The sequence below is a fragment of the Protobothrops mucrosquamatus genome, unplaced genomic scaffold, assembly GCF_001527695.2.
Source record: "Protobothrops mucrosquamatus isolate PMUCROS unplaced genomic scaffold, P.Mucros_1.0 scaffold1428, whole genome shotgun sequence".
Lineage (NCBI taxonomy): Eukaryota > Metazoa > Chordata > Lepidosauria > Squamata > Viperidae > Protobothrops > Protobothrops mucrosquamatus.
In genome coordinates, this window is record NW_015387613.1 from 167,697 (window position 1) to 190,090 (window position 22,394).

The 22,394-nt window shown below is 37.7% G+C and overlaps 2 protein-coding genes across 2 annotated transcripts in view; both read right to left on the bottom strand.

Annotated features, from left to right (window-relative positions):
* Nucleotides 1-5,447, bottom strand: part of LOC107292815 (vomeronasal type-2 receptor 26-like) — a 7,806-nt gene extending 2,359 nt beyond the window's left edge. Inside the window, exons 1-4 of the mRNA XM_029285224.1 lie at nt 5,271-5,447; nt 3,771-3,947; nt 1,377-2,234; nt 242-469 (exon numbers count right to left, since the gene is read on the bottom strand). Coding sequence (XP_029141057.1) covers nt 242-469; nt 1,377-2,234; nt 3,771-3,947; nt 5,271-5,447 — 1,440 coding nt within the window. The remainder of the gene's footprint in view (nt 1-241; nt 470-1,376; nt 2,235-3,770; nt 3,948-5,270) is intronic.
* A 7,345-nt stretch (nt 5,448-12,792) lies between these two features.
* Nucleotides 12,793-21,924, bottom strand: LOC107292816 (vomeronasal type-2 receptor 26-like). The gene is made up of 6 exons (XM_029285225.1): nt 21,761-21,924; nt 19,148-19,325; nt 17,190-18,044; nt 15,446-15,673; nt 14,922-15,048; nt 12,793-13,694 (listed from the first exon to the last, which is right to left on the bottom strand). The coding sequence occupies exons 1-6, from the start codon at nt 21,922-21,924 to the stop codon at nt 12,793-12,795; spliced, it is 2,454 nt and encodes an 817-aa protein (XP_029141058.1).
* Between the last annotated feature and the right edge of the window lie 470 nt (nt 21,925-22,394).

Consider the following 22,394-nt stretch of genomic DNA (forward strand, 5'->3'; position numbering starts at 1 on the left):
GGCATAATGTGTCATGTAAATGAAAAATCTGTTATTTATCTGATAGGCTTTGATATTAGCATTAATTAGCTCATAGATAGGAGGACATTGTTTTTCTTTTTCTTCTGCAAAATCCTCTTCAAAGTCCTGTGTATCAAGAATATTGTTTTTCTTGTACTTGATTCATTAATTTGTGTGGGTGTTCAGAGATCAGCTTCAGTATGAACAGTGAACTACCTGTTGAAAAATGAATAATAGATACCTGGTTAAAAAGCTTGGGCCAGACAATGTTATCTACCGATAGAGAAAGAAGGCTTTCTAGCTGAGTTGATGGATTTACTTTCCCAACTTTGATTCTAAGAAAGGATTGATTTGGAAAGGTGACCCAGTTGATAATATCAAAGCCAGTTGCAACCTTCCCATTCTTGTCAAATAGTATGTTTTCTCCAGCACTGTTGTTAAATGAGACTTTTCTCAGGTAGTGATGAAGCTCAAGAGAAGAACATGACAGTAATTAATAAAGATATACAACAATAGGAAAAACATACAGCAATATTATTTCAAAAGATATTGTTGTGCTAGCATGGAACCCAACAGCACCCTTTTAATTTCTGTCTGTCTGTCTGTCTGTCTGTCTGTCTGTCTGTCTGTCAGTATGGAAGTATGGAAGTATGTGCCACAACCACCAACAGCATATTTTCCTCTTCCTTAGTGTAATTTGACAATCATGCCATCTTTTTCTATCTCCTTTTTCACCATTGTGTCCTCTCTGTATTGTAATTTTTATTTTTAGTGCTTGAAGCCACTGTTCTCCCCTGTCATAATTATGTGTCCATCTTTTCCAAAGCACTAAATGGTTTTTCAAAATTCTGTGTTACATTGTGTGAGAGAGAATGGATGCACCATATCCCTGTATTTCACCAGGAGAAAAAGACCTTCTCCCACCATTCATAAACAACAGAATTTGCTCTGAAAAGTGATAGGAATACCACTAATGGGAAAGGTTCATGGGAGACGTTTCTTTCAGGGTCCTTATTTATAATTTAATAAAAAATGTCATGGAGAAATGACACAATAATTGCACCTTTAGTTGGATCATCAGATAACTAATGTATTATTGCAAACTGGAACTGGCAGCATTCCTTTTTTGCAGCAATACTTTAGTCAACTGATTATAAAAGTTATTTGAAATCCTAATACATTGGAATACTTGGAACTTTGCATCATAAAGAAACATTCTGGGGGAAATTAACCTTTTGATACAAGATCAGGAGATGTGGACATTATGATCCATCTAAGTCATTCCTCCAGCATTATATTTAAATCTATATACTATGTGAACAGTGGTAGATATGGAAGCAAAATCCCCTCCTACATTAGCAAATATAGGAGCTTACTTGCCACACTTGATGACTGAGAAGCTTCTGCTTCCCTCTAGCAGTTATTGCTCTGTGCTTGAAGTGGGATGTATGCATGGCTTGGAGAGCATGTGCCACACCATAGACTGCATTGTAGATACTGTAGCTTTGCCCAGTCATGCCCAGTTGAAAAACAGAGTCTGGAAGACTCTCCAACTTCTCTTCCCCACTGCACCTTTCTTCTGACTTTGTATTTAAAGTGGAATTTGAGAAGGAACATCCAAAGGCTTGTTCCCAAAAGACCCTTGAAAAACTATCTTCCTCTTCTGGAACACTGTTTCTCATCTGAAGAAATGTCTTGAATCTTAATAATTCTTTTGAGGAAACTGAGAAAGAAAGAGCCCCATGGATGAAGTCCATACTGCTGTCTCTTTGAAATGGAAGTGAAGTGTATTCCATCTGGGCTGAAAAAATCCAAACTTTGTCTTTTCTCTCTACTGTTGTGTCCAAATATTCTGAAACAGAGATTATTCTGAAAAGAGCCATAACCTGGTTTTCACAATATACAATCACAACACTAGATATGCTTGTCATAACAACTTTGTATATTTGAAGAAAATTATCCATTTTTTCTCCCAAATCATTTGAAAAAGTTATTGTTGAAAACTCTTCAATGTAATCGAAACATATTCCATTCTGGGAAAATATGACAAGCACTTCTCTGATAAATCTTTCAGCAATCTCATTTTGTTGAAAAAGCATCCCAATCCAGGACCACTTAAAATGAAGCAGCAACTGGAGAATCCCCATAATTTGAAGATGTTCATTTGGAAACATTTGATAAAAGAGAGCTGTATGAATCCTGTTATCCGTCACTGGAGCAGAGCCATATGTAACCTTAGGAAATAAAGAAATGCAAAGTATAGGCATATGTTTTTCATATAAATGATAAATGAATTAAATCTGACTGATCCATATTGTTGGTTTGATTTTCAGAAATTATTCATACCTCATTAAGAATTGTCTTTTAATTTCTATGAAAATAATTAAAATAAATCCATTCTTTTTTAAATATCAACCACATTCAATGTGGGTGGAATGAATTAGGTTTGGGAGAAGAATAAAATTATAAAAAGCCAGTTTGTATGGTGCTAGTTTAGTCTAAACTAAACTTGATTTCAGAATTAATGTAGTATAGTTATTTCTTTTTTACCTCTAATAAGGTATTTCAGATTGTCAAAAAACTGGTTTTCATCCAGTTTGGGTAGGGTTAATTGAACATTTTGAACAATTTAGTATTAAGTTCTCTGTGAAGTTTCACCTCACATAGCTGGTTATGATGGGCACAACCCTGCTGCATATTTATCCAGAAAAAAATGGGCTTACACAGTAAATGGGTAGAAAAATATTTCATTGGAAGAATTTGATTATCAGAGTAACTTCTCATTAAGGTTTTGTAACCCCAAAGATCCATTAGGTAGTAATTTAACAATAATGTCTTAATGCACTATTTTGTTATACCTTTTTCTAAAAGTGCAGGTTGAAGGACAAAAAATTGACAAAAAAGCATCATCATTTTGAATGAGTTTTTCCAATTTGATTAGATTATTTTTTTATTTTAGAACCATAAGCCTCCCTCCCTCCCCTTCTTTCTTTTCTTAGTAAGAATATGAATGCAGCTATATTCTTGTAGATAGAAATGCTGGGGCATAAGTCATGGAATGAATACATTGTTTAAAGCAATCATATTTTGTCATGGAAGAAAGTATTCTGACTGAGATTATTGGTAATAAAACTACCTATATTAGATTATTACTACTTATCAAGCAGAGAAATTTGTCATGTAAGTAATACTTCTGAATAATTGTAATTGCCTTCTAAGTTCCAATCATCTTCTCATTTAAGCTCCTACTCCATAATCCAGTGAAGGAAAGAGAAAAATGAACCAAGAAAAACCACCTAGCCTCAATAGAACAAACATTTCCATAATTGTCTGCAGACAAACCAAAATGCTATTTTAAATCATTTGTAGGAACAAATCACTATTCAGTCATATATTCTTTTTTATTATAAGTACACCACTTTCATCTTCAAAATATATAAAACATTACAATTTCTTGTTATTTTAGTTTTGTTATTACCTTAATTGGTTTGGAAATTTCATGGAAATCAACAGGAAATTATTTCAAATTAAAAGAAAAATCTCTCTTAAGACCAAGAGGATTCATCTTTTTTTCTTTTCTTTTCTTTTTTTCCAATTTGAGACAAGATCCTCAAAATCAGCATAATTTTCATTAAATCAGGACAGGAAAAATGTTAAAGTATTGTGTAGCCTGAAGTTATATGTCTACTGATTGACATTAGTTTACAACCAATCCAATAAATTCCATTAAAAAGAATAGGAGTTTTGCTTTTTTCTTGAGCAGGTCCTACCTGTGGAATCTTGTAAATACTCAGGATATCTGCCATAGCCTGAAAGAGTTCAGAGTTTGGCCCGGCAATAACACATGCTAAGTTTTGGTGGATGCTGGCTTTGTAGTTGGGAACAAATTTGTCATGTGAAGAAAGAAGCTCCATAGAAGCAAGGTAAGTCCATGTTGCCGTGAAATAGTTGTTATATATCCCAAAGCCCAGAGTGATGTTTGGCAGGATCTGAGGATTTTCATCGATCTCCTTTACAGCAAATACCAAGGACAAGATATGCAAATAGTTCTGTAGAAACAAACTACAAGGGAGGGTACTGCCTCTGTCACAATATTTATATTTCCAAACAAAGAATTTGTTACATTTTAATTTAATAATCTTTGTTAATAGCAAGATTCAAATTAGAATCCATGATCCCAAGGATAGTCTATAGAAAATACCTGTCCTCACTGTTCCATAAATTTGAATATAGAATAAGCTACTTGGAGGACAACCTGTTTGATATCCATTTCTTTGAATACTTAAATTATCCCTTTTACAATGTTTTTCTAGTATTGGGATATTTCTATCTCATTTTGAAAGATCAAATTTTGTATATTGAGCCACATTAGGAATGGTAATATGTAAAAGCTGGAAAGGAAACATTTTTAGCACCTAAGAAATCCTTTCTTTGATTTCAAAGTTATTTGACTAGGAAAAAAAATAATATAGATGAGTTAGACTGCAAAACTACCCAAGCTAAATTCAGTGGAAGATGCAAAATTCTTCCTACATATGAAGAAAAGGCAATGTGCTTAGATTTTTTTTTTAATATTACCATAAACCACAGAACTGTTCTCAGTTGAAAACAAGTTGGTTAGGCCACTGTTATATCTACTCTGAATTCCAGCCATACTCAATAGATTTTTTTAAAAAGTGACATGGAACGTCTGCATGTACTTAGTCTCAGAAATAAAATAATTAACTTTAGGTTTAGCTCACAGAAATGTCTGTTCCTTGCAGGATGTGATCTGATCAGTTACAGGCATACAGATGTATGCTGGAATTGGTGTGCCATGGAAGTTTGGGCAGAAACATTAGGAAACCAGAAAGAGTGCTTCAGATTTCTTTCTTTCTTTCTTTCTTTCTTTCTTTCTTTCTTTCTTTCTTTCTTTCTTTCTCATTTATATGTATACATTTGAACTAGAATGTAATGTTTCTCTGTGTCATATATGTGTGTCTATGTGGGTATATGCATAATGATATTTTTTTCAGAGCTGAATGCAACAAAATTTTATTTTAATTTATGCTGATTAGTGTACATTTAAAGTGACAATATTCTATTCTATTCTATTCTATTCTATTCTATTCTATTCTATTCTATTCTATTTTAAAGAAATAAAATAGAATCTGTGAGCAGAGGAACTACAAGTGAGAGGAGATAAAAGTTATATTTCAATCATGTATGGCCTCCCTAAAATACATTAACTAGTTATCCAGTCAGATTTGCGAACTGATATAATAAAAAATGACAGCTACATACAAGGGATCATCAATAAGTTCTTCAGATGGAATTCTTTTGAAGGTGATTAGGTTAGACATCAAGTAGATCAGAGAAATAACACCACCAATGATGAGATCACCTGAATGGTAAGACTTGTATTTAACAGTTGGATTGTCGATGGTACATTTAGCATCATGGAACATGATCTGAAGAATGTATTTTATCACCCACAGTTTGAAGAGTAAGACTCCAAATCATAAATGTGTATTGCACAAATGATTGTTGATATGGCTTCTGAATATAGGGCAGTCTAACACTTTGCTTCTTTCTCTTGGATAATCTGAATGAAGAACTACAGTATATAAGAAAAACAAACTCATACAGTGTTGCTCTTTATGCATTGTATTTGAATATGTTTAGGAATGAAGAATATTAATAACATCAGTCAGTCTGGGTTGGCTTCCTATTTTGCTCTGCTCTTTGGAACTCCTTAGAGAACAGAGGAGTAGAATTAAATATGGTCAATTATGGGACACAGCATATTTTGCTTTTCTGATATAACAGGATAAAATAATAAGGTTGGAGTAAATGATTGGTGACTTTTTGCATAGCAGCAACAGAAAAGCAGATTGCAATGGAAGGAAAAGAAGACAAAGGAAACCAAATAAATAATATAATATATGAAAAAGTACAGGTTCATCAGGTTTGTACTGGTATGACGGTATGACACAGAAGTCAGGTTTGCCCTTGGAGGAGGTTTTACCAATGAGGAAACAATGTTAAACGAAAAAGCTTCATTATTTGTCAGAAAACATCCATGGCTTTAGATCACCAAGAGTGTGTTACTCTTCTCTGGCCATCAGTCCTTGAAATATCATTAAATGGCTTCAGTTTAGAAAATTTATAGTCAGTTTTGATGTTATGGTTTATTGAATCAACCTTGACTTGTTGTACTTGCAAGAACAAGTCCTTGGATTTTCCTTGACACTTCCAAAACTGCTTTGCCATTCTCTTGTTCTTATGGCCAAGAGAGAATGACTGGCTCAAAGGTATTCAGGTGACTTTTTTCTCAAACACATGTGTAGCTTGTAACCCATGGTCCAAGGCTATGAGAGACTGGATAACAGAAAAAAAAAATGAAAGTCAAGCTAAGAAGATATGACTCGGTGTTTATTCTCTCTGCTACAAACTGAATTTTGAATGAGATTGTCCCAAAGATGCTTTTTCAGAGGCAACCGGACGTTCTTGTTTTTTTTTTTTAAGATGTTTTGCTTCTCATCCAAGAAGCTTCTTCAACTCTGACTGGATGGTGGGAATGGAAGGATTCCCTCTCTCAACAGAGGGGGAGGGATATGATATCATTTATCTACAGTCTACAACACAGTTCTTTCAATAGTTCCAAGAAGGCTCCACATCCTTTTGCACCACTCAGGTGACCCTGATGACACCAATAAACCTCTGGATGGCCTAAATAACTCTCTAAAAGAATGCAAATGACCAGCTGTCTGCAAGGAGTATAAATCCTTGCATTCCCCACCATCCAGTCAGATCTGAAGAAGCTTCTTGGATGAGAAGCAAAACTTCTTTAAAGAAAAGCAAGAAAGTCCAGTTTTCCTGTGAAAAAGCATCTTTGGGACAGCTATGATCTGGATGACAGAGAATCTCCATAGACCTGAGTGAGATTACATTTCTATTGAGGTTATGATTGTCTAAGTTGAGACTTCTCTTGGACTCCTGACTACTGAAGTCTTGTGTGCTTCTCTCAGATGGAGAACCTCAAGACTTCCCAGATTTGGAAGGTTAAATATATTTAACCTTCAGGTTATCAATATATTTTTCAGGTCATCAATATATTTTTCAGAAACAATGTACAGATAGTCCTCGAGTTAGGAGTGTAATGGAAACTGCCCATTCCACTCATAACTCGAAAACTCATAGAGTGAATCTCATTCCTTTAATGAGATCACTCTCTTGCTTGTTAAAATGCACGTGGCTCGTTAAGTAAACATGAGGTATCTGAGGGTGGGGAAGGCCATGGAGTGCCTAGTGATGGAACACACCCCCAAGGCTTCCCCGATCCACTAAGATACCTCATGCTTCCCTCTCCCTTCCTGCCATGCAGGACTCACCTGGAAAAGGTCTGTCTCCTCTCTGCCGAGGTTCCTGCTGCTGGAGAAACTAGATCAAGATTGGATCAATGGCCACGGAACAATTTTGTGCCCCATCCCCATGGCTGATCCTGGCTCTGGAGGCCTGTAAAAGTCTCTGGAGTTGAGATCTATGCCTGCGGAGTGATTTTTCACCCCCCTGTGGCCCAACCCAGCCTCTGGAGTCCAGATCGGGCCATTGAGGGCTTGCAAAATCGCTCCATGGCCATGAGTCCAGACACCAGAAGCTTGGAAAAAGCCCCCAGAGCCCAGATCAGGCTGTTGAGGGGACCGCAAAATCGTTCCGTGGCCATGGATCTGGTCTCCAGAGACTGGAAAAGGCCTCCAGAGCCCGGATAGGGCCACAGTGGTGTGTGGAATTTCTCTGCAACCCTAGATCTTTGCTCCGGAGGTCTTTTTCAGATCTCCAGAGCCTGGATTGGGCTGCTGAGGGGCCATTGTTCTGGGCTCTGTAGACTTGGAATCCAGGCTCCAGAGGGTTGGAAAAGGCCTCCCCAGCCCATATCGGCCATGAGGGGGGGCGCAAAATCACTTTGTGGCCATGAATCTGAGTTCCGGAGGCCTGAAAAAGACCTCCAGAGCCGAGATCTAAAATGGATTTTGGACTTCCCGCGATTAAGCGTGCGTCCTCTCCTTGCTTGTCGCCCCTACAGGTCCACTCTCGACCCTTTCCAGGGTTCCCCAGCGGAGCAAAACCGAACGCGGAAGACGGAGCTTACCTTCCAGCGTCTGCGGTGGCCGTGATGGGATAATGGGATAGTCCTTCCAAAAAATGGCAACTAAATGGTCTCCCTTATTTCAAATAACATATATAATAATAGGGGGAGATCTATATGATGATCTGAAAGCACTGATATGGAAGGCTAGTTGGCATAGGAAGAAAACCAGAATAAGGCTGAAGAAAATTGGGTTTTTGATTTATTAGAGAGGATTTCATATTATTAATTAGAGGATTAATGGAAAAGTTGAAATAAGGGGAATTTTGGTCATTAGATTTAAAATATTTGGAAATTAGTTGAAAATAAGGGTTTTATCTGTTTAATATTTAAAAATTAGACCTAAAAATATTATGAATATGTTTGATTTATTGATTAATCCAGACAAAATATATAATGGTTTTGATTCATTAAAGGGGATATTGTAATATTAAGTAGATGATTTAATATGGTGGGAATTAGATAACTTTGAGGAAATAGAACAAGACTATATCCAAATAGATAAAATGTTTATTTTGAATCTTAGATTCTGTTATGAATTGAGATAAGGGAAATTTTGGTTACCTAAAGCCTGAAAATTATAAATATCAAATATTAAATTGGAATATTGATGGGAAATTAAAAATTGGTAAAAAATTAATAACAGGATATGGATTGTTTATGAAGTTTGAATGTAAAAAGTAATTAAGATATGTATAAGCTAAACATTTATTGATAAATGTAATAATGATGTTTTTACTGAGTTGATATAATAAGAACTGTATTAGCTTAAATATGAGACAGTAGATGTTAAGGGAAAAAGAGAAGAAATATTTGATGTTGTAACTTGAGATTTGTACTAAAGATTTTTATTTGTTATAGAACTATTGATTAACCCAGCCACCACATTGCTTTTTAAATACTTAAATGTAAAATTGGAAAATTAATAAAATATTATTTTTTAAAAAAGACCTCCAGAGCCGAGATCTATGGCTGTGGAATAATAATAATAATAATAATAATAATAATAGTAAAGTAGTAATAGTAGAATGATTTTTGCCCCCCCCCCAGCGGCCCGATCTGGGTTCCGTAGGCCTACAAAAGGCCTCTGGAGCCCAGATTGGGCTGCTGGGGGGCTTCAAAATCACTCTGCGGCCATGGATCTGGGCTCCAGAGGCTTGGGAAAGACCTCCAAAGCTGAGATCTATGGCCACAGAGCGATTTTCAGGCCCCCAGCAGTCCAATCTGGGTTCCGCAGACCTACAAAAGGCCTCCGGAGCCCAGATCAGGCACTGGGGGGCTGCAAAATCGCTCTGCGGCCATGGATCTGGGCTCCGGAGGCTTGGGAAAGACCTCCAAAGCCAAGATCTATGGCCACAGAGCAATTTTTGGGCCCCCAGCGGACCGATCTGGGATCTGGAGGCTTGGAAAAGGCCTCCAGAGCCCAGATCAGGCTGCTGGGGGGCTGCAAAACCACTCCACAGCCATGGATCTGGGATCCGTAGCCTTGAAAAAGGCCTCCAGAGGCTTGGAAAAGGCCTCTGGAGGCTTGGAAAGGGCCTCCGGAACCCAGATCGGGCCGCTGGGGGGTGCAGAATCTCTCTGCGGCCATGGATCCGGTCTCCAGAGGCTTGGAAAAGGCCTCCGGAGCCTGGATTGGGCTGCTGGGGGGGCTGCAAAATCACTTCTTGGCAATGGATCCAGGCTCTGGAGGCTTGGAAAAGGCCTATGGATCCCAGATCAGGCTACGGGGGGGGGGGCACCGAATCTCTCGGCGGCCATAGATCTGTGCTTCGGAGGCTTGGAAAAAGCCTGCAGAGCCCAGATTGGGGCACTGGGCCCCCACAAAATCACTCTGTGGCCATGGATCTGGGCTCCAGAGCCTTGGAAAGGGGCTCCAGAGGCTTGGAAAAGGCCTCCAGAGCCCGGATTGGGCTACTGGGGCCCCCTGCAAAATCGCTCTGTAGCTATGGAACCGGTCTCCAGAAGTTTGGAAAAGGCCTCTGGAGCTCGGATCGGTCCGCAGGGGGTTGCAGAATCTCTCTGCGGCCATAGATCTGTACTCTAGAGGCTCTGAAAAGGACTCCAGAGCCTGGATCAGGCTGTGGGGAGACCACAAAATCGCTCCATTGCCATAGATCCTGTCTCTAGAGTTCTTTTCCAGGCTTCCGGAGCCTGGATTGGGCAGCTGGGAGGTGTGCAAAATTGCTCCACGGCTATGGATCCGGGCTCCAGAGGCTTGGCAAAGACCTCCGGAGCCAAGATCTATGGCCACAGAGCGATTTTTGGGCCCCCAGCAGACTGATCTGGGCTCCAGAGGCTCTGGGCCACTGGGGGGGGCATAGAATATCTCCGGGGCCACAGATCCGGTTTCTGGTGGCTTGGAAAAGGCCTTCAGAGCGCAGATTGGGCTGCTGGGGGGGAAAATCACTCCATAGTTATGGATCCGGTCTACAGAGGCTTGGAAAAGGCCTCCGGAGCCCGGATCAGGCCACTGGCCCCCCCTGCAAAATTGCTCTGTGACCATGGATCCAAGCTCTGGAGGCTTGGAAAAGGCCTCCCGAGCCCAGATTGGACTGTGGGGGGGGAATCACTCCGCTGCCATACATCTGGGCTCCAGAGGCTTGGAAAAGGCTTCAGGAGTTTGGATTGGGCCGCTGGGGTACTGCAAAATTGTTCCACGGCCATGGATCTGGGCTCTGGAGGCTGGGGAAAGGTCTCCAGAGGCTTGGAAAAGACCTCCAGAGGCTTTGAAAAGGCCTCAGGAGCCCAGATCAGCTGCAGGGGAGGGGGCAAAATCATTCTGCAGCCATAGATCCAGGTGGCAGAGATCTTTTCCAGGCCTCTGGAGCCCAGATCTGGGGGTTTGCAAAATCACTCTCCAGCCATAGATCTGGGCGGCAGAGGTCTTTTCCAGGCCTCCAGAGCCTGGATCGGCTGTGGGGGGAGGCGCAAAATTGCTCTGTGGCCATAGATCCGGGTGGCAGAGGCCTTTTCCAGGCATATGGAGCCCTGATCCAGATTCCGGAGGCAAATTGAAGCGTCCCCCAGCTTTGGTTTGGTTCTCTGTTGCAGAGAATAGAGGCCTAAAGAACCATGAGATCACACGAGATCAGTAGTGTGAGATCTTGCTCCACTCATCTCGCATCATCTTCCATTATTTTAGGACTCTGCAAACACATCAAAGGCCTGGAGCAGCCAAGAAAACAAAGATTCTCCATCTTTGCAGGGTGAGTACTAAAGGCCTGGTGCCTAGGGAGACCCATGGCGGGGAGGGAGGGAATATCCAGGGTGAGTGTTGCAGAGCCACTGCAGTCGCTCGTAAGGACGAATAACTGCTGTGGTGCTGCAATACTTGTAATTTCAGGAGTTGTTCATAAGCACTAGAGGGCGCTCATCATGTAACTTTGAGCAAGCGTTAAGTGAACGCTCGTAACTTGGGGATTACCTGTATAGAAAATCAAGTGATCAATCTGAAGTCATGGGCAAGAAAATAAATAATTAAAATTGGATCAGTCAGAGAATCAAATTTGGAAAGGGTTGACAAGCTATATGACTCCTTTTTTCTAAATTGTAGGAAATGGTGGATAAATTGTTAATTCGTCTAAATTGAGAAAGTGAGAAAGTTTCAGTATTCAAAGAGGCACATTTCTTCTCAGGCAGTGCCCAAATTGTTCCCAGTGCTTTACTTGCAAATAAGGAAGGCTGCTTTTTTTCTCTTCAGAGAAAAAATTAGCTAAAAACTCAGATATGCCCATTATTTAAAGTTGCGCGCGCGCGCACGCACACACACACACACAAACACACACACACACACATTTCATTAGGTATCTGATGTTGGGAGTCATAAAAAACCTAGAACCAATAAATCTCATCCTACAGTAGTCAAAATGAAAAATCATAAATTCTCTGGAAGGGCCACAGTTGGCAGAGTTTGCCTCTAGAATATGGTCAGTGTGGTGAAACACTTTAAGGCACATTACAGGGTTTTGAAAGTCATCATCTACAATTTCTTCCTGGGTGAATTGGTGATAGTCACCACCACCAACATAGTTTACATATTTTCAGTTATTTTAACCAGCTTGCTTTCATTAGGATCACCACATTCATACTTTTAAATATCTGACCAGCTCGGGAAAAGTTTTACATATAGCACAACTTCTCTTGTTTGTGGATTAATGGTATTTTTAAGTACTATATTCCAATCAGAAGGGTCATCCCATCAAATCTCCCTAAAATTTATGCTTCCTATATTAGTAAGTACTCAAGTGCTTGAGTACATTTTCCACACTCTTAGTATCAGTGTAGATATATTTTGGGATTGAGGGGAAAAGCAAGAAAAAGGAAGTAGGGCATTATTTATTCCCCACCTCTGAAATGCTAGTTTGAAAACTGAGCAGTTAGGACTAGAAGTCAGATTTTTCAGCAAACTTTTTTTTTCTATATTGAATGTTTGGGAAAAACTATAATTTGCTCAACCAGAAATATACTATATGGCTGTTCCTATGTTTTTAAAAGAAAATAATATTCATTGCTCATATAAATAATGGGGTTGCCTTTCTGATGAAGTGCATATATTGTTCTTCATTACTTTGAGAAAAAAAGGACTAATTCTGAACAAATTTAACAAACAGAAAGAAGCTCTGGAGTAATAAGCTTAGTAAATAAATATAAACAAAAAGATTTCACATTTGTTTCTTTATTAGCTGCTCCTTTCTGTTCAAATCAGGCCTTAGAACAATAACATAGCATTTGGGGGAAAAGATGCAGCCCAGTAATCCAACTGCAGATGTCAAAATTGAGAAGACCTCCACAGCTACCATGTATTTTCCCTTACTGCTCAGATAGGTGGGAACAAAGGATATCCAGACACTACAAAAGACCAACATACTGAAGGTGATAAATTTAGCTTCATTAAAGCTATCAGGTAACTTCCTGGCTAGGAAGGCTACCGTGAAGCTGATGGCCGCCAAGAACCCCATAAAGCCAAGGACAGTGTAAAACATGATGGCTGAACCTTCATTACATTCCAGGATAATTTCTTCAACCATGGAATGCATGTCTGAATCTGGGAATGGGGGAGAAATTGCCAGCCACACACTACAAATAGTGACTTGTATCAGGGAGCAAGACAGGACAATAGTGCTGGCCAGCCTTTTCCCTACCCATTTCCTCATTTTGGAGCCTGGCTTGGTGGCCATAAAAGCAAGGACCACTATGGTTGTTTTGCCCAATATACAAGAAAGGGCTATAGAGAATATGATGCCAAAAGAAGTTTGTCTCATGAGACATTTTACTTGATCAGGTTGTCCAAAGAAAAGCAAAGTGCAAAGGAAAGAGAGGAAGAGAGCAATGAGAAGAGTATAGGTGAGGTTCCGGTTATTGGCTTTTACAATTGGAGTGTCCTGATTTTTAATGAAGATCCCCAGTACCACAACTGAGATGAAAGAAAAAAAGAAAGCAGCACTAGTCAAAGTGATTCCTAAGGGTTCTTTGTAAGACAAGAAGGTTGTATGTTTTTGAATGCACAGATCCTGATTCTTATTAGGGTAGTTTTCTTTAGGACATGGGATACAGTCATCTAAATCTGGAAGAGAAATAGAGTTGTCAAGCATTCAAAGTTAGATAAGCCATCCCCAACTTTCAGAAATATAATATTTGAATGCTTGGAATTTCCAGGTATTCATCACAAAAGCTGACAATTTGAAATTTAACTTATCTAGAAAGTTATAAGCAAGAAAATCTTTAAATCCAATTTGTCTGATAACAGATCCTTTGAAATCAGATTACTCCTTCAGATATAATTTCGTTCTATTTATACATTTGAAATGGGATTGTGTCTTCCATTTACTCTATTGCTTTAGGGAAAACACACCGGGATAGTACAATATAGCAACAATGTTTATAAGAATATCAAAGAACATTTTTTCAAAAGTTTTGCTTTTGATGCATTTGGTGGAATTTGGTGATTATCATAGACCCCTTCAAATGAACACAAATATAATTTCAGGATGAGTATATGATGTAGGAAATGTGAAATTAGCTTTTAATGACTATAATGTATTTGATTCCATAAAGTTTGCAACATGTTGCATTAATTTAACAGAGGCAGCTCTTTTGCTGCTGATGTTTATTTATACTCATTGTCCAGTGCAGTGTCCAAAAATCATCAACCAATATTGTTGGATTTCAGTAACCCTAATACTGTTTTTCCATTGTGGCAATGTCCATTTTTGATTAAGAAGTTGGAGTGTGAATGTAGAATATGAATCTTCAGTGACATGTTGCACTTTGTGATATTGTGTACTGTAAGAAGTTTGTCAACCAGCTGAATGTAGTTTTTATGCTCTATTGTTACCAAGAATAATTCTCAATGAGATCCTTGAAAGCTTTCTTGGGGATTCTATGGCCCCTATATCTTCGAACTGCTTGTGATTGATGATGTAAAATCATGGAATTTGCCAAATTATACATAGCCATTTGAGAGATAGATAGATAGATAGATAGATAGATAGATAGATAGATAGAGAGAGAGAGAGAGAGAGAGAGAGAGATATCAAATTTTATCGACTCTGCCTGATAAACCAAACAGAAAAAAACAACTAGGTGAGCTACATTGTAACAAGACTACATTAAAAGAATGATGCAAGTCCAAAAGTACAAAACTTTTTTCTGCCACTTTCAACTCGTCCATTAAGGCAGGTCCTTTTTAGGTTTTCTGTCTCTTAAATCACTGGGGGCAGCATCTCTTCCGCTCTTTCCCCAAGGGCAATGCCACATTCCTTTACAAAACGCCTTGCATGGCTTCTCTTACCTGTCTGGTTGGCAATTTTTCCTTTGGGGCAACCAAGGCATTTGTAACAGCAAAATGGCTTCCCTTCTATTTTGACTTTGCTGTAACCCAAGGAGCAATGAGCATTACACAAAGAAAGAGGTTGTTTCTATTGATAAATGAAAGTGGAATGCATTTAGAATTTAAACAATTTCACTCTAGAAACCATCAACTTTGATGTATATTTTCTTTCTTTTTTTAATCAGAGTTATGAAACATTCTATGCTAGCATGCAAGGCTTATTTTATTCTTTAAAATATTGTCCTGGCATAATGAGTCATATAAATGAAAAATCTCTTATTCATGTGATAGATCTCAAATATTAGGTCTAATATTTGATAGAGATAGAGATACATTGAGTTAGTTTTTCTTTTACAAAATCCTATTCAAAGTTACTGTATGTACCTGAAGAATATAGTTTTGCTTGTGCTGGATTCATTAATTTGCACAGCTGTTCAAAGATGCATGAGTACTGAACTATCCCTTGAAAAATGAATAATAGATACCTGGTTAAAAAGATTGGGCCAAACAATGTTATCTGCTGCCACAGAGAGAGAATTTTCTAGTTGAGATGATGGATTTACTTTTCCAACTTTCATCCTAAGAAAGGATTGATTTGAGAAAATGACCCAGTTGACAATATCAAAGCCAGTTGCAACCTTCCCATTCTGGTCAAAGAAAATGTTTTCTCCAGCATTGTTGTTAAATGAAACTTTTCTCAGATAGTGATGAAGCTCAAGAGAAGAACACAACAGTAATTAATAAAGATATGGAAGAACAGCAAAAAACGTTCAGCAATATGATTTTAAAAGAAATTTTTTGCTCCTTACTTAAAATAGGATTAATTTGTCACTTTCATTAACAGCATCCAAAACAGTCATGAAAAGGGATAGATCAATTTTAAGGGTGCCTAACATTTTTACACCTGCCACTATTCCCAACAGCATGTCTTCCTCCTCCTCCTCCTTAATGTTATTTGGCATTTGTGCACAGCTTTTTCTATCTCCTTCCTTATCATTGTCTTCTCCCTGTGTTGTCATTTTTATTCTCGGTGCCTAAGGCCATCACATCTGATGTGTTCTTCACTGTCATAGTTATGTATCCTTCTTTAAAGCACAAAGCTTTCAAGATTCTGTGCTTTATGTTGAGAGAGAAAGTGGATGCTGTTTTTTTCCTTATAAATGCTTCTTTTGAGGTGTATAAAGGCATTTTCAGGCACAGTCTGGAATCCTGTTTCATATTTTCAGTATGACAATTTTAATACAGTGATTTTTAAAATCTGTATTAACCTTAATTAGATCGTATCATAGAAAACCATGCTATTCAAATCTCACAGATTGTGCACTTCCAATTCTAAGATTCCTTTATTTCTGAAGATATTGTTGTGCTATCTACTTATAATAATAGTAGTAGTGGTGGTAATAGTAATTTGTCAGTCCCATTAACCTCATCCAGATTAGTCATCAAAATAGTCTAACAGCCCTCTTTTCATGGCTATCTCCTAAAAGTAGATGCCACCACCACATTTTATTAGTATAATTTGCCAACCACATCAACTTCTTCTAGTTTCTTCCTCATCATCATGTCCTCATTGTTGTAATGTTCATTCTCAGTGCCTAAAGCCACCAGCATTCATGCTGTTCTTCTCTGTCATAATTATGCAACCATCTTTAAAGGACCAAATTCTCTACTATATGTGTTCAAAGAAAAAGTGAATATATATTTCTCCAGGGGAAAAAGAGCTTCTCCCACCATCCCATCACCAAGAAGTATTAGCAATATCACTAGTGAGAAAGCTCCATGGAAGATATTTCCTTTTAGGGCTTTTACTTTACAGTTTAATTAACAAATGACATGGAGGAGGTGACATAATAGTTGCACATTCAGTTTGATCATCAGATGATTAACATTGTTGCAAATCAGAACTGGTACCATTTCTTGTTTGCAAAAATGCTTTAGTTAACTGATCAAAGTAATTTGTTATTCTAAATTAAGAATATATTCTTAATATTTTTATATTAAGAATATAAAATATTAACAATATAGAAAGTCCACATAAAATATGATAAAAATTAATCTAAATATCTGGAACATAAAGAAACAATGTGGGGAAATCATACATTTGGTGTAGGAAGGGGTATGGACATTCTGATCCATCTCTTATATTTAAATAAGTTTCAGTATTCATCATGAGCATTTGTAGATATGGAAGCAAAATCATCTGTTAGACCAATAAATGTAGGAGCTTACTTGCCACACCTGATGATGAAAAAGCTTCTGTTTCCCTCTAGTAGCTATTGCTCTGTGTTTGGAGTGGGATGTAATCATGGCTTGGAGAGCATGTGCCACAGCATAGACTGCATTGTAGATACTGTAGCTTTGCCCAGTCATGCTCAGTTCAAAAACAGAATCTGAAATTGTCTCCAGCTTCTCTTCCCCAGTACATCTTTTCTCTGGCTTCAAAGTGGAATTTGAGAAGGAACATCCAAATATTTGCTCCCAAAAGACCCTTGAAAGACTGTCTTCCTTTTCTGGAACACCATTTGTCATCTGAGGACATGATTTGAATCCTAATATTTTTTTTGAAGAAACTGAGAAAGAAAGAGCACCATGGATGAAGTCTATACTACTGTCTCTTTGAAATGGAACTGAAGTGTATTCCATCTGGGCTGAAAAAATCCAAACTTTGTTTTTTGTCTCCACTGTTGTTTCCAAATGTTCTGAAATAGAGAAGATCATTCTGAAAAGAGCCATAACCTGGTTTTCACAATATACAATCACAACACTAGAAATACTTGTCATAATGACATTGTACATTTGAAGAAAATTATCCATTTTTTCTCCCAGATCACTTGAAAAAGCTTCTAGCACAAGCTCTTCAGTATAATCAAAGCAGATTCCCTTTTCAGAAAATATGAAAAGCACTTCTAGCAGAAATCTTTGACCAATCTCATTTTCTTGACAAATAAGCCCAATCCAGGACCACTTAAAATACAGCAGCAGCTGGAGGATCCCCATAATTTGAAGTTGTTCATTTGGGAACATCTGATGATAAAAAGCTGTTTGAATCATATTGTTGATCACTGGAGCAGAGCCATATGTGAGCTAAGGATAAAAAGGAAACAGAAAAGAGAATGTATTCATACAAATTGATAATGATATGAGAACAATCTTGAGAGACAGAAGTAAGTGATGTAGACTAGACAGCTCTCATGCAAATGTTAACTCAGTCTACAGGAGAAGAGGAGCCATAGGAAGACTTTTAGAAGGGATATTCATTGTTCTGCTTCTTCTCTAGAGTACATTGAAGGGTGAATATCAATCTTACAGGTCTGTAAGTAATGTTCCTCTCCTCTCCTTTTACTTTCTTAGAAAGTAGGGAAAGTCTTTGTGAAATGTTTTCCACACCCCTTTTCTTTCTATGGGCTGAGATACCTTTTACATAATGGTTGTCTTTTTTGTGGTTCTTCCTTTTGACTCCTGAGATCATTTGCACATACCATTTTAATATTTTTTTTTATAATTTTTCAATGATAAGCCTGACTAACTCTTATTGATTTTCATGGGTTTTTCATATTCAACAAGGGTCTTTCTTTAAGTTCTGTGAAGTTAATGATACCGCACAGTCACAGATTTTGTAATATTGCCAAGAAACTCATCATATTTAAAAGATAACATTCTTCTAAAAATACAAGTTCAAGAATAGAAATTTGATAACAAGTATCATTATTATGAGGGATGAGTACCAACTGGGTATGATAAACTTTCATTTGTGGAGCCATAGAGCATAGCGTTAGAAGGAAACTTGGCCATGTTTCCAGCAGGAATCCTCACACTATCCCTGACAGATAATCTTACTAGCTTTTCTTGAAGATCTCCAGTGATAGAACCCCAATAATTCCATAAGGCAGAGTATATCATTGCTTAAGAGTTCTCTAGGAAATATTTCAAATTGAAAGAAAAATCTCTAAATGCTAAGAGGTTTCTTCTCATTTCTTTTTTTTTTAAAAATAGAGACAATATAGTTTTTTTTTCTGAAACTCTTGCAACCTTTTCAGTAAATTAGGACTGAATACATGTAAGTGTTGTCCAGTCAGATTTTAGTTATCTTCTAATTGCCACTACTTACAACCTTCCTCCCCCAAAATGTCATTAAAGAGGAGGTCAAATATCAATAGGAGTTATATTTTTTCTTGAGCAGGTCTTACCTGTGGAATCTTATATATGCTCAGGATGTCAGCCATAACCTGAGAGATATGAGAGTTGGGTCCAGCAATAACACAAACTGAATTTTGATGGAGGCTGCATTTATAGTTTGGAACAAATTTGTCATGTGAAGAAAGAAGCTCCATAGAAGCAAGGTATGTCCATGTTGCCATGAAATAGCTGTTAGATATCCCAAAGCCCAGAGTGATATTTGGCAAGATTTGAGGATTTTTGTTGATCTCCGTTACAGCAAAGATCAAGGACAAGATATGCTGATATGTCTGTAGAAACATACTTCAAGGGAGAGTAATGCCTCTGTCACAATATTTGCATTTCAACACAGAGAAGATTTTAAAATAAAGTATAAGTTTGCACCTCAAAGAAAAATAGTGTATAGAAAATCCTTAACAGAATAACAGAGTTGGAAGGGACCTTGGAGTTGTAGATTGGATCTCTCCTCACTATTTCATAATTTCAATGCAGAATTAGATATTTGGAAGATAACCTCCTTATAGTATTTTATAATTCCATATTTCTACCTCATTTTGAAAGGTTTAATGTTATAAATTGAACCATGTTAGACATAACAATATCTAAAACATGGGGGGGGGGGAATGAATATCCAGCTCCTAAGATTTCCTCTCTTTGTTGTCAAGAGGATTTGACTAGGAAAAAAGCTGATGGTTTGTGGATATGCTATGCAGGAACTGGTATATCATGCTGGTTTAGGACAGATTTCTACCTCTGTATTTTTATCTCATTTTGAAAGATGAAGTACTCTATATTGAACCATGTTGAAAGTGTCAGTGTCCAAAATCTAGAAATGAAACATTTTCAGCTCCTAAGGAAGGAAGGAAGGAAGGAAGGAAGGAAGGAAGGAAGGAAGGAAGGAAGGAAGGAAGGGAGAGAGAGAGGGAGGGAGGGAGGGAGGGAGGGGGAAGGAGGGAGGGAAGGAAGGAAGGAAGGAAAGAAAGAAAGAAAGAAAGAAAGAGGGAGGGAGGGAGGGAGGGAGGGAAGGAGGGTAATGTCATGGGTATTTGATAAGAGAAAAATAATTACATAGATGAGTTTGACTGCAAAATTATCAAGGCACAATTTAGTGGAAAATGCAATGTTCTTTCTACATTTTAAGTAAAAGGCAAACTGTTGTGTTTCTGTGTTAATACTTTCCATGAGGTCACATTGAAAAGGATTCTGCCTCTCTCAGAGATGCTTTTTCAAAAGGCAACTGGACTTTCTTTCTTTGTTTTTCCTTGAAGACATTTTGCTTCTCATCCAAAAAGCTTTATCAGTTCTGACAGGATGGTGGGGGAGATGAAAGGGGAGATGGAAGGCCTTCTGTCTCCTCACCATCTGCCAGAACCTATGAAGTTTATTGGATGAGAAGTGAAACATCTTCAAGGAAAAACAAAGTAAGAATTCCACCTTCCTTTTTAAAAGCACCTTTGAGACAACCATGACCTGGATGATTGAGAATCTCCATAGACTGAGAGTGCCTCTCACATTCCTTTCCTTCTCTCTCTCTCTCTCTCTCTCCCCCCCCCCCATAATCAAATTCTCTTCTAGAACAAATAATCTCATGCAATAATGAATCTATCTTTGACATATCTAAAGGAGGAGTTTTGGCTGCAAAACTTTGGTCATATTCACTATTAATTTTTTTTACAGCAATTAACTTGCTTGTCAGTCACTGCTAAAACAATTCCCTTTCTTTTCCTGATCTTTCCTTAAAGATTTCTTCTGTACCATTCTATACCATTCTCTAGTACCATTCCCCAATTCCACTCCCAGAAAAAAAACCTCTCTCAGGACTTTAATCTATGTATCTGAGGAAATGGGATATAGACTGGAAAAGTATATGGGATAACAACATCCTTAGACTTTGTGTTACTGTAAATCAGACTAGAATCTGTTCTCAGTTTAAAACAAGTTGGTTGGGCAACTGTTATATCTGTTTCTATTCTTCAGTGATGAATTCCAACTAGACTGAATCAGTAAAGAAAAAATAATATGTATCAAAAACATATCCACTTAATAAAAACAGTAGAAATTCTTCTATGTAGAACATGTATTTAATCTCCCAAATGAAATGTTTATTTTACTTACTTTCTTATTTCCAATATTTATTATTTTTACAAATAAGTCAAGGTTTCCCACAACAATAACAACTTCTATGAGGTGGATTCAGCTGAGAGTTTAACCTTAGGTTTATACCTCACAGAAATTTCTTTTTGATGTAAAGCATGATCTGATCTGACAGGCATATAGTGCTATGTTGGAATTGGTATGCCAGGGAAGTTAGTGACAAAAACATTGGGAAACTAGGAATCAGAGCTTTAGGAAAAACTCAGATATCTTTTAAGCAAGACCAAATATATTGATACAACCTTTCTGTGCTTGAAACCAAGTGCAACAAAAACATTGCCTTGCTGTTAACCTAATAATTATAAAGTATGTAAGAAATAGAATAGAATCTCTGAGCAGAGGAAATATAACTGAAAGGAAATAAAAGTTATACTTCAGTCTTCATTCCCTTCTCTTCATGCCCAGTTATATATTGATTAATTATATAATCAGACTTGAAGCTAGTATAGTTAAGAAAAATAGTTACATACATCGGATCATCAAGAAGTTCTTCAGATGGAATTCTTTTGAAGGTGATCAGGTTAGACATCATATAAATTAGAGAAATAATGCCACCAATGTTAAGATCACCTGAATGATAAAATTTGTATTTAATACTACGGTCATTGATGGCACATTTAGCATCATGGCACATGACCTGCGGAAGCCATATTGTCACCCATAGCATGAAGGGTAGCATAGCAAATCAGAGATGTGCTTTGCCCAAATGATCATTGATGTGGCTTGTGAATACAGGGCATCCAACAATTTTGCTATTTATCTTAGATGATATGAATGCAGAAATACATTGGAAAAACAGGCACAAACAGCCTTGCTTATCAAACCTCGTATTTGAATACAATCAAAAACAAGGCATGTAAAAAACATCAGGCATTCTTAGTTGAGTTACTGTTTTGCTCTGCTTCTTGGAACTCCCAAGAGTCTACTCCCAAGGAGTAGAATTAAATGTGGTCAATTATGGGGGCACAACATCTCATACACTTTTGAACTTGCAGAGGAAAAAAATTGATCTCACCTCAGTGTAAATTGTATGTAGCTTTCTGTGTAGCAGCAAGAGAAAAACAGGTTCCAATCAAAGCAGATAATATCCAGAAAAGTAAATAG